Consider the following 12,775-nt stretch of genomic DNA (forward strand, 5'->3'; position numbering starts at 1 on the left):
AAGTCACTATTCCACACGAACGAAGTCGCGGGCAAAAGCTAGTGCCAAATAAATTGAGTTGTTTTGAGGCTGGTGCACACATGTGCATTAGTAATACAAATTATTGTAATATTTCATCAGTTTCTGTTTTGGTCTGTAATGATAGTATTGTCATAAATCTTTCTTTAGACAATGATTATTCACAGGTTTCAGTTCGCAAAAAATTCATGATTGATAAGATAAATAATAATATCTGCAACTTGCAAGTATTTTGCAAGTTATTAGTTGGGTGACTTTTCAACTTTTTTTATAAAAACTGCCCATGGTTCAGTAACAGACTGTTAATGTTGAAGTTGTTAAATAGTTTCTTTATTATAATTGTCGGAGTAATTGTTATAATTAGTTTGAAAACTTCAATATTTAGACTCTTGACCCGCGTCAAACTTCGTTAATATCTAAGAAGTTTGAATAAATTAAAACTGTTTCAGTACTTATAATAGAAGGGTCTATTTATATACTCTAAATAACTAAATGACACAAATCAACAGACATTTTGATGAGTCTGATAAAAGTTTGGTGCTCAATAATTCACTTTGATTGACGTCAGGAAATAATTTACTACAATCTACTTCCATAGCTTCTATTTAGGTTTTGTTAGTCTCGTACTTTCAAACAATTATCGCCCTAATTTTAGAAAATAACAGGTATGTTTGTTTTAATTTTAGTATGGGCAATTTATGTCTCTTAGGTATACCATATATCCGGAGCTGCGGACTACCTAGCGGGTTTACCGGGGCTCCGGGTCGAAAAGCAGTAGTAAGGACGGGGTGGTATTTAGTCAGTAAAAGTCTGACACTCCTTCTCGCCTCGCCCAAGGCGGGAGAAGTCAATGGATGATTTTCCCTCTTAAAAAAGGTATACCATATACATAGTAATGAACCACATAATTGTTATAAAGTCCGATTACTTTTCCACCAGAGATAGCACATCTGTAGTGGAAAAGCAGTGCTATGTTGAGGTAGATACGTGGGGCTTCCACCAATCATATTCATTTGTACACCTAGCTTAGCAGATGGAAACAGACTCTGCTAAGCTATGAAACAACTAAAAACCAAAAAAGACTTAAAACCACCCATCTTACAGGAGTAGGAAGGGGGTGGTTTTTAGAAGAACTGAAGCTCTTCGAGTCGGAGCCCCGGCAATCCGCTAAGTCTTCCGCGGCTCCACATCGGGCATCAGGCCCTACTGAGTCCTATCTATGGTAGTGTGTAATAGTATTTGAAATTAGGTTGTTTGTTACATGAAATAACTGTTTCACTCATAAAATTATAATCAGAAAAACTTCAAAAATAAATATAACATCAACTCAAAAACTTCTAATTTTAGACCAATATAGAATATTATATTGGTCTAAAATTTACAATATAGGTAGAATGCCACTTAAACCTCAAAGGGTAATTGGTTCATATCTAACAATTCTGACCTTTCAATCACAAAATTTCCTTTGACCTTTCGTTGTGCTATCAATTTATCCTATCCTTTGGTAGGAGCCATTAAAATCGTGCTTATCCACTTAGTATGTCACTTTATTTCAGTGCACAGACTGAAATTGCTGCTAATGGTTGACAAAACTTGATTTAATCGGAAAAACCCTATTGTATTCAGATTACTTGTATGTGAAAAATTGTGTATTGTATTTTATTGTAAACATTATTTTATTTAACATTAGACAGTAAAAAAATCATACTGCGATGTTCGAATCTTATTGTATCTTAGTTTAAATGCCAACTATAGACTATGATAGAGGAGAATAGGGCTCTATTTTGGACCCTGTTCCTATTACTTAAAGAATACCAAAAGCATAGAATCTCGAACCTCGAGCCTGGTTGATTCATCAGTTATTTTTTATATCTCCTGATGGGTATAACCTGGGTGTCTTCAAAGCAGACGTGTTCCATCGTAGGCCACATCATTACTTACCATCAGGATAGCGGCCATACGTCGACACATCAAACGTAAAAAAATAACTTATACTGATGACAGGGGTTTCAAAGAATGATATCTCTACAAATAACAATGGTCTGACTAAACTACTAAATATTAATTTGACATTTTCAAAAGTGCAAGTACAACTCTAGACGAACAGGGACTCATTGATAAATGATTCACAGCTACAGCAGACACATTATTTCCCGGGAAATACCCAAACCCGTCTCCATTTCACCCAAACGAACGCACCCCCTTGCGACAAAAAGTCGCGTATAATGTTGCGTGACTCATACGATTTAAATACTGTAATATTGTTAGGGAATCGAATGAAATAGGCCATTATTTGTTACCTGTTACGCAAGCTGAATTGTTCTTACGTAGCATTAGTTGGTTAATTTAATGTCTTTGTGCTAAATCTAATTAGTTCGATTGTGGTGAAAGGTAGTTTGTTATATTTTTAAGTGAGTAAAATATCGGCTTAGGGTCAAAAATCATTAATTGCAAAAAAATTACTTAATACATTTTTAACCATAGTGGACGACTAAAATATAGGTACCAGAAAGAAATAAGTGGGTTTTTGCATTTTGTAGAATGTATCAAAATTAGGCCATTGTCCAACATTGCAGGTAATGATTTCTTGCAATGAGCCTACGATATATTTATGTAAATTATAGATATAAGTTTAGTGGAACTAAATACAAGAACCTGATTTATCAAAAATCTTAATGGGTGAAGCAAACCTAACTAAAACATTTTTTTAAACAAACTTAATGAGTAATGGGCGATAAATAAAACAATATTATTTTATTGCAATAACACTAAGAATATTATTGTAGTTTCGATGTTGTAAATAATACCTACTTAATAAATTCAGAACTTAAACTACTACACTAAACTTAACTAAACATAGTGAATCGATTGCTATCAATTAGTTATTCTCCTTTAAAATGCTTATGACAGTTTGCTCTACAACTGGCACTTCCACAGTTGGGGTTTCCCTTTCCATTCTCACAACCGTTCACAGTTCCAGTGAATCCATCATAAGATGTTCCATTGCCATTTACTGCCTTATTCAAATCATTCTTCACATAAATTTTCTCATTATTTATTTCTTTACCATTTTTCATTCCATTAGCTGCTTTCAGATTACCATTATTGTTATTTTGGTCTTTCAGTATGGCAGTTTCCAGTTGTGCTTTCTTTTGTTGCCTTGGTTTAATTATGTAGGTCTTGATATAGAAATCGACGAAAAGAACAAGCATGAACAGGTTTTGGGGCAAGAACATTGCACTTGTCCATCTAGGGTAGGCGCAGTCGCTTTTGAAAACTATTATCGCCATGTGAACGACACACCAGAAGAATTGTAGCTGAAAATATTAAAGAATTAGGTTACTATCAACTGTACATATATTTTAGAAATAATACAAAAAATAAAGTGGATGTAGGTGCCAGTATCAAACAAAATAAAGGATGATGAGGCAGCAGCGATAGAAATAAAAAAATAATAATAATAAATCAAGAAGAAAAACGTAGTTAATTCTGCGTAAGTATAAGATTTTATGACCATGCAAACACCAAAACAACTGTCTTGGATCAAATGTTGTCACAATTCAAATGATTGACTAAAATTGTTTGTCAGGTCGTTAAAGATGATTTGCATGTTATCAACTTAACAGATGCATCTCATGCAGATAATTTTACTTTAATGTGGGGACAGTAAGTGCATTGAACAAAAACAGCAATCACATACAATGTGGTTCTTGTGTTTTGCATTGTATATTATACACTTAGAATTGATAATTTGGTTTTTAGGTATTTCAGTATATTTACATTGTATATGCCAATTAAGACTCAGAAGGCTGGGTTAGAACTTGACATTATTGAGTATTAATTGCTATTTGTCACTTAGGTTTAAGGTCTCATGTTTATTGGCTGATCAAACTAACCATATAACCTGACCATATCAGAAAAAATATAAAAAAATCTATAATAACGGTGAAATGGGGTGAATAGAAACAATTTTTTTATTAGAATTATTAGTTTGTTTTCATATTTTTGGTTTTAATATAGCATTTTTGGTTCTAATAATGAATTAATAAAAATATTTGATAGTGTAAACTGTTCTAAATTACTGAAACACCACAAAATGTTGTTCCTATTCACCCCCGATTTGTTTCTATTCACCCCGTTTTACGGTAACCAAAACGTCGAGACTTTTGCTTATAGAATAGCCATTATTTAAAAAAAATATGTCAAATTTAATCGTAAGGGAGAACCTCTGTCGACGCTTTCTGTCCTATTTAAAGGACCTCAGGACTTCATGAATCAAACCATCGAATCGAATGTCGGTAGTAATCTAAACTATCCTTTATGTTACCTTCTCAAGTAAGATTAACCTTATATACTCACAATTTGCAATTGGGTGACGTGTTTCTTAATCCGCAGAGAGTTCTTGACACTGGGCATGACGACTGACAGTAAGTAGTAGGCATACATCACGACGTGGACAAACGAATTGATCACACCAATCAGCGTTCCATGGCCACCTGGAAAATCAAGAAGAGTTTTATAATTTCCTATAATATAAACATTTAATCATATACTAAAATGTTCTACATTGCATCGCGGCATTACGCGCCGTAATGTGCACCTCTGCCTACCCCTTCGGGGATAAAAAAACAAAGGCGTGACGTTATGTGTGTAAAATGTTCTATTTAACTTAAAACTTGTAATGTCATTGTAGACCCTATTGAATTTATCAGCAAGTAAGTCGTACTGTTTGAGATTTGGAACAAAATCGTGGAAGTAGATATAATAATAAACTGGACAAAACCAAAAAATACAAATTGATAGAGGCTTAGGGAATGAAAATAATTAGCCACAATGAAGGAGATGTTTGAAAAATTTGGTAACAGAAGTTAATCTAAAGGCTATGTACAAAAGCAACCTTATGTGTAGAGATTATGGTAACTTACATTTAAAAAGTGAGTGCCTTACACACGAAACAAAATATTTTACTTACAAGTAGTGAATAATACTAACGTATAGTTAGTTGTATGAATTAAATAAATTAACCAAGTAACTTTGTATTTTCCACATTCCTTTATATCATTATGTACTAACTGTACACAGTTTACCTAGACTTACAAATTAATTACCTACAATCTACGTATAGGCATTTTATAAAAGCCAATGTATTGTTAACCTATTTTATTTATTCCGAAACATGTTAATATTTGTTTTGTGTCTAAAATATAAATCAATGGAAAACAGTACATTAGGTACGATTACTTGCATCAAATTTGAATTTGAAAGGTTAGTGACCTTTATACTGACAATTGTTTTTATTGTAACCACACAGTGTTACAATACTGTACTCTTAGTTCGAGTTTGCTTTACGATTAGAGTTATAGAAACGTAAAGCTAATTTGTACTAAAGGTACAGGTTATTATTTACTGAAGTTTAAGTCTTTGACTGCCAATAGAAAACTGTTGAAGGCAAATCCTCCGCTAATGTCGGTCACCGGTAACCACCACGGCGTTCAATGTGTTAATAGATACAGCAAATCTTAACTTATTTAAGGTTCTCAATACCCATTGATCATGAAATTCATTTCATTTCATTTCAAAATAGTACTAGCTCTGCCCGTGATTTCACTCGCGTTTTTAAAGGGTTTGGTGGCAGATTTATCTGTCTATTTTCAAAATTGTGGAATGTTCCATACAAATTTCGCCACTTATTTGAGAAAATTGAGGGGTTAGACTCTTTCTTGTTCTCTTTCTTTTTGGAGAGTGCTGCAGCGTTCCTTTTGCGATGTGAAGAAACGACAAACAAACAAACATATAGGTAGTATGGATGTAGTTTGTTATATACTATGTGTTATATACCTGGTAAATAGGTGACTGCACCCCATATTAGCACACACATGCCCGTGTGGTGGTATATGTGAAGGAAGGAGACTTGGTTGGTTTTCTTGCGAAGCACGAAAAATACCTGAAAAGAAAATTACTTTCAGATTTCTATACATGTAATCTAGAAAAAGGCATTTAAAGGCCTTATCTAGACGTTTTTAAAATATTGACGTGTAAATGTGCTGTTTTGTAGCCTATTCCTATCATCATCATCAGCTGAAAGACGTCCACTGTTGAACAAAGGCCTCCCCCTTAGTCCTCCACGTAGAACTACAATAGCCTATTAGCAAAAATAAATTCATTATTTCAAACGCATAATTGTAATGTTGGTAAATATTAGTTATGATCATAACATACGCAACGTCACGCCTTTTACACCCAAAGGGGTAGGCAGAGGTGTACATTACGGCACGTAATGTCGCTTTACAATGTACATATTTTTTCACCATTTGTGTTATAAGTCCCATATAATGAATATAACATAATTAATGAATTACTGTAGCAATTTTAGTAAACATATCGTATGGCTAATGTGCAATAGATGACGCGACATGAATGACGCTAGTGACGTGCATTTGATACAATATAAAGGCATAATCATTATTAATTAGCAAACCTCACGAGCTTTACTTCGTCTTGGATCTTTTTCTGTGCAAATATTTTTTTTTCCTATCTCCTAACAACAACAAACTCAACAAAAATAAACAGAATTAGCGAAATCGGTTTAGCTGTTCTCGAGATTTGCGCTTAGCAACACATTTAACGATTCATTTTATATAGTTAGCATAGTTGTAAAATTGATACCAAATTATTAAGTCAAACGAACAAAGAAGAACGGCTTTCCAGGTTTATTTGAACTGGTGTTTCCTGGTCGGATTTAAAATAAAACAATCAGTTTCATGGGTTCGCTCTTGCTTTACGATTGTTGAGCATAAACATGGTTCTTACCATGTTTTTGCTCAACTTACCTACATCAAAATATATCCTTCTAATCGTATCACATGGAATTCCTGACTAACATAAGTATGTTAGAATTGTTTAACATCGCAGGTCACTGTTGTTCAAATGTACAAGGCTGGAATACATTACCTTAGTTAATTTAGATTGTGAAAGTGAATTAGAAATATACTAATGCATGTAATGCACAACCACGGAAGGCTCAATTGCTTCCCTTCCCAATTTCTCAAATTTTTGAAGATTTTTCAGGATACAGGGATCCTCAACACCTATTCTCTTAATTTTACTTTTAGTGCCTACTTTATTGTAAGTACTAGCTATCTACCAGTAACCCGCATTCCCGTAGGATAAAAAATATCCTACCACCCAAGTCAGCTGTCAATACCCTGTCTGTATACCAAAATTCATCAAAATAATTTCAGTGTGATTCACGAGCAAACATTCAAACATCCAAACAAACAAACTTTCACATTAATAATATTAGTATTATTAGACTTGTACGTCAATTTAAAACTTCCTCAAAGTCTAGAAATAAAAAAAAACATTTTCAATAGGCATTTAAAATGCCAGCTTAGCTAATGACACGTGTACCTACATACATAGTTTAAAGTTGTTCGCAAATTATTTATTTCAAAAGCGATAGGTACCTATCGCGCTAAGTGAAAACTAATTAGTACCTATCATAGAATAAAGCAACTAATAAGGGTTAATTAAAATGTAAATATAATAATTCATAATATGAAGAATTAATTGCTAATAAATTGGAGAATGCGACTATGCATAGAATTTCCAATTAAGAGTACCTACTTATGAATATACCTAACGATTTTAAAACTGATAGAGGATTATGACCCAGAATTGATTAATTATTGCTCATTAGCAATAATTAATAACTTTGGTTAATATTCCTATCTCATTAGAAAGTTATTTTGTTGCCATTTGATACATTATGATCGTATGTATCTGAGTTTATGGTACAATTTAAAATGTGAAGCTTAATCTTAAGTAAATATATTATTAAGTATGCGTGTATTATTCTCATTTATCAACATCAGCATCATCATATTAGCCACAAGACGTCCACTGGTGAACATAGGTGACACTTAAAGACAAAGTCAAAATAATTTATATCAAATAAACCAGGAAGGCACTTATGAACGTCAAATCGAATATTAAAAACAAATTTTGATCTGTTAGTCAATCCTCTAGTGAAAATATTTTGTAACTCTCCCACTAAAAAAATACTTTTAGAGTCTTCTAAGGGTGCTTTTCCACCAGAGATGTGCTATGTAGTTACGCTACGAAGATGTAATAGTTAAGCTGTCAAACTATGTGACCATTTCTACTGATACTAAGCTATGTAGCTGTGCGAGAAAGATGCGCAGCTCGAGTATGCCATATAACGATAGTGATAGAGCCATCCATAGCACGAATCTTTCCATACAAAAAACATAGCTTATCTGAAACCGTTTCCACCAGTGTTAAGGTAAGTATACCAATGAATATGATTTTTGGAAGCCAAACGCATCCACAGGAACGTAGCATAGCATATATATGCTGAAAAAGTACCCTAATGATCGTAAATCAAATGGAAAACTAAGGATACAAGACGTAAGATTGAATTGTATAGGTGACTCACCGTATCAAGTAGATCAATAATCTTCAATGAAAAGTAGTAATAACAAACTTTCGTTACTTCCACGGCTTTGGGATCGTTCGAGAAGTCAACTGGTTCACAAATCCATTTGTAGTCCCATAGCCATGCGACCTGTAACGCCTGAAACACGAAGGAACAAAGGTTATCATTTTTATTAGGTACTTGTAGAACTTGATAATGAGTCATAAACCTACATCTGAACCATATCTAGGGAAATTGGAGACTGGAAGGTCTCCAATTGTTTGTTGTTAGTTTTGAGATACGCAAAATTAACATAAGAATTTGGTTTATAGGTAGGAAAATTAAAGAAAGAAGAAATAAAACTGATTTTCAGCACTAGCCAGTTGTAATACAATTCAAAATTATAATCATTCTACCACAGCGAATCACAATGAAGATTATCATTGATTTAAATTTTTAATAATGGAAGGTTTTGAGCCGATAGTTTCATGTGATCAATTTTTATCCATTTCAATCTGCTTCCATTATCTTCTTACATCAGTCTGATTTAAAAGGACAACGAATTTACAATATTTGAACATCCCATAAGTACAGAAAGTAATTTGAAACCGAGTGCTTTTACTACTATTATAATTATATAATATGTAGCTCGTTATATTAATTTGTATTATATTTAAGTCTGTGGTGCCTTTAGGAGTGCTCTAGATTTAATTTTTTTTTTCAAAAACATAATTTTCGGTTTTTCTGGACATCAAAACAAGAATCGTACATCTCGTAAAGAAATCACTTACCCTTATAAAAACGTATCCACAAGCTAAGACTTGAAATGAATTATACACGATTAGAACTTTATCTAAGTTATAAGGTTGACGATTCCTCATGAACTTGGGTCCCCATTCTAAAACGAACATCAAATAGAGACCAAGTACTGCTAGAGTTTGATACGGTTTGGCAATTAGGAACCAGTCTTTAGTCCTGGGATCTGAAAGTAAAAAAAAAACTTATCAGTTAACGTGTTTTTACCTATGCTGCGAGGATATAATAGCTAAGCTGTGAAACTATGTGACCGTTTCCACTGATACTAAGTTATGTAGCGGTGCGAGTAATATGTGCTATGAAGATGCTAAATCTGCAACATAGCATATCAGCCCTAGTTAAGTTGTTTATTAGAATTACGATGAACGTTAAAATTTTGGAATAAATTACTTTGGTGACAATGACGAGTACAAGAATACAAACAAAATTTTAAACTTGATAAATGTTTTAATAATATTATGTTAAAGTTCTGTCTTTAGTAAGGTAAGTAGGTTACTGAGACTTGCTATAGAAAATAAGGTTTAAAAACTATGGTGATAAATAAAAATTTCTGAGATGATGTACATTTTACAAGTATATTTAAATAATAACTCTCGTGAGACATATTAAATTGATTATTATAATTTTCGGCATACTCTAGGAACTGTTGACGAAGAACTCAACTAGTTCAAGCCATACTGAGGCTAATATTCATGAGCAGCATTCCGCAACAGACGATACGGTGACTGTCGAGATTCCCTTCAAAGTATTTATAAGCGAGAAAGCCGAAAAACATAATAATTGATTTTGCAATTTATTAGGCGTAATATGCATGTAAATTTAAATAACAAAGGAAGTCGCGACCTTAAAACTACGATTATCATTGAAAGTTATTCAACTAAAACTTCGTGATTTATTAATTTTTGTTGCTACAGTAGAAAATGTACAAAATAAGGTTAGGTTAGGAATGTGGTTAAAGAATTTTCAATGAATAAAAGATCCTAAGTATAAAACACTACAGATATGTATTAAATAACATGCATAGCAGACTTTGCATTTATAAGATCATTATCATCATTATCAGCCGAGAGACGTCCATTGCTGAACAAAGGCCCCCGTAGTTATCCACGACAAGCTGCCAACTGCATCCAGAGCCAGTGGATGCAGTTATAAGATACCCTTTTTTAATTACTTGAAGATTATTTATAATGATTTGTTTCCAATCAAAAGTCAATATCTTCCAGTGATAAATTAATGGCATATGAGGCAATCTATTTCTTCTTAATGTTTTTACCGCCACATCAATGAAAAAACAGCGTAATCTAGGCGTCAACGTCGTCGAATAGTTTGTCTTTACTTAAGGCAATTCAAAATTATGAGTTTTTTTTAATAATTGTATGTCATTGTAATAATACCTATTATCGAAAGGAACAAACTCACTTTATGTGTAGTCCAAATATACTATTTACTACTACGTACCTTAATGAAACAACCAATGAAACACAACAATGCAATGTCTGTCATTTTGTTTGTTTGGTGTCTATATACGTGATTATCTTAAGTAAAGCATGCTTACCCGGTAAATCCTGGAATACTCGTTTGTATCCTTGCCATAGTAAGCCAATGATAGCCGCCATTTTGCTTTATTATATTGCTTCTCTTCTTTCTTTCACTTTCTGTTTGATGTTATAATCTTCACCGTCCGTCTTCTACAAATTAAATTTCAAAATCAAAAACACTATTCTATATTAGCTCTTCTTTAACAATTATTCCAAAAATTTCTTCAAAGTCACAAATCCTATCTTCATAATTTAATTTTTATTTCGTTTTCGATTGTCCTACACCCGCATTTTTACGTCCATACCAGAGTGATTTCTTTTAAACAACTAATACGAGGCTAGTACAATTAATACGATAATAGATTCAGTGTTAAGGGGTATAAATATATTTACATTTTCATTAGTTATGTTCTTATTATGCGTTGGATAAACGTTTAACAGTAGTCCAACTTTGTAATCAATGCTTTTTAGTATTATTTTCCCTGCGTAAAATATCCATTATTTTCATTTGTCGAGTGGTAGCCATTGTGACCGCCGAAAGGGGTCTCGGGTTCTATCCCCGGGTTAGGCAAAGCATTATTGGACGTTTCTCTGTTTTTCGAAAATGTCTTAGGACTCTGAAATTGTGCTCTAGAAACTTATAGCACAAATGGTGAAAAGTGGGTGTACATTGTACAGGGGCATTAAGTGCCACAATATGCAGGTGCACTTCAACCTACCATTTCAGGGATAAAAGGCGTGACGTTGCTTATGTAACTCCAGATATACCATAAGATGTTTGTCAAAGGTACGAATTAAGATTATGCTTGTAAAATGTATATGAATGAACATTACAAGTTCTTTAGTTTTGAGAAACTAAGTAGAGTACATCATGGCAGCAGGATGTATAAGTATTCCTGCAAGCAAAGCTTAGTTTTTTAATAGGTAGGTAGGTATAATATTAGAATCACAGATTTAATAAATAAATAAATACTTCTACATTATATTCTGTGAATTGAAATCGGGTTATTGTATTCATGGATTCATAATTATTGTTATAATAAATGACCTATTCAAATGAGAATACGGTTCAGTTTCAATTTCATCAAAAGTAAGGGTACGGAGTCCCTGTCTAGTTCCTACTTTTTCTTTGTTAAATTCCTCGTTTTAATTAACATATATAGAAGTCATTGTGTATTTTAAAATAAACTATTTCATGTCATTGACATTGTAGTTGTAGGATAGATTACAAAAAGTGTGTGTATTTTAAAACCTAATGTTCTGTGTATGTATACGAGGATACTTAAATAGTCCCACTGTATTTCGTATTTGTTGGTATGACATAACTTGTGACTTACCTAGGTTTGGTATGTGTTAAATTACAATTTTCAAAAACAAAATCTCTAAAAAACGCTAGTTAAAAAAGCGACTTCAAATAGTAAGTTTTAGGTGTAAGAAAGCCATGCTATGGTACAAATGGGCCGGCTCAAGTGGAGTGGTACCACAGCTTCACAAAAACCCGAAGTCAAACAACGCTTGCGTTGTTTCGATGTGAGAGTGAGATTACTAAAGGCCCAATTATCCCCCTTTCTCTATCTTTCCAATCTCTGATTCCCCAGTGACCCTTAAATTTCTAAACCCCAAAAGGCCGGCAATACACTTGTAATGCCTTTAGTGTTTTGGATGTCCATCGGCGGCGGCGATTGCTGACCATCAGGTGATCCATCTGCTCGTTTACCGACTTATACCATAGAAAAATAAATAAATAAAAACTAAATTAAATTACTTTAAAATTAAATTACTAGATAGATGATCATTGGAAATTGAATTACCTTTTTTTGTTCCAATAAAACACATAACGGTAACATCGTATGTACACATGTCCACATGTGTAGGCATGTGATAATGTATGCGTGTTTTCAAAGAGAGCCCTCTGAACTTCAACAGTTTAATTAGGCCGAAATTCTAACAAAGAACGGATAAGATT

At 33.1% G+C, this 12,775-nt stretch overlaps 1 protein-coding gene across 1 annotated transcript; it reads right to left on the reverse strand.

The window, feature by feature from the left end:
- Positions 1-2,742: 2,742 nt before the first annotated feature.
- Positions 2,743-11,149, reverse strand: LOC118282219 (elongation of very long chain fatty acids protein 7-like). Its single transcript, XM_035603187.2, has 6 exons — positions 10,827-11,149; positions 9,247-9,437; positions 8,477-8,614; positions 5,857-5,962; positions 4,378-4,514; positions 2,743-3,335 (listed from the first exon to the last, which is right to left on the reverse strand). Exons 1-6 carry the CDS (start codon positions 10,885-10,887, stop codon positions 2,901-2,903), a joined length of 1,068 nt encoding a protein of 355 aa, XP_035459080.1. The 5' UTR covers positions 10,888-11,149; the 3' UTR covers positions 2,743-2,900.
- Between the last annotated feature and the right edge of the window lie 1,626 nt (positions 11,150-12,775).

The sequence above is a fragment of the Spodoptera frugiperda genome, chromosome 20 (genome assembly GCF_023101765.2).
Source record: "Spodoptera frugiperda isolate SF20-4 chromosome 20, AGI-APGP_CSIRO_Sfru_2.0, whole genome shotgun sequence".
Classification (NCBI taxonomy): domain Eukaryota; kingdom Metazoa; phylum Arthropoda; class Insecta; order Lepidoptera; family Noctuidae; genus Spodoptera; species Spodoptera frugiperda.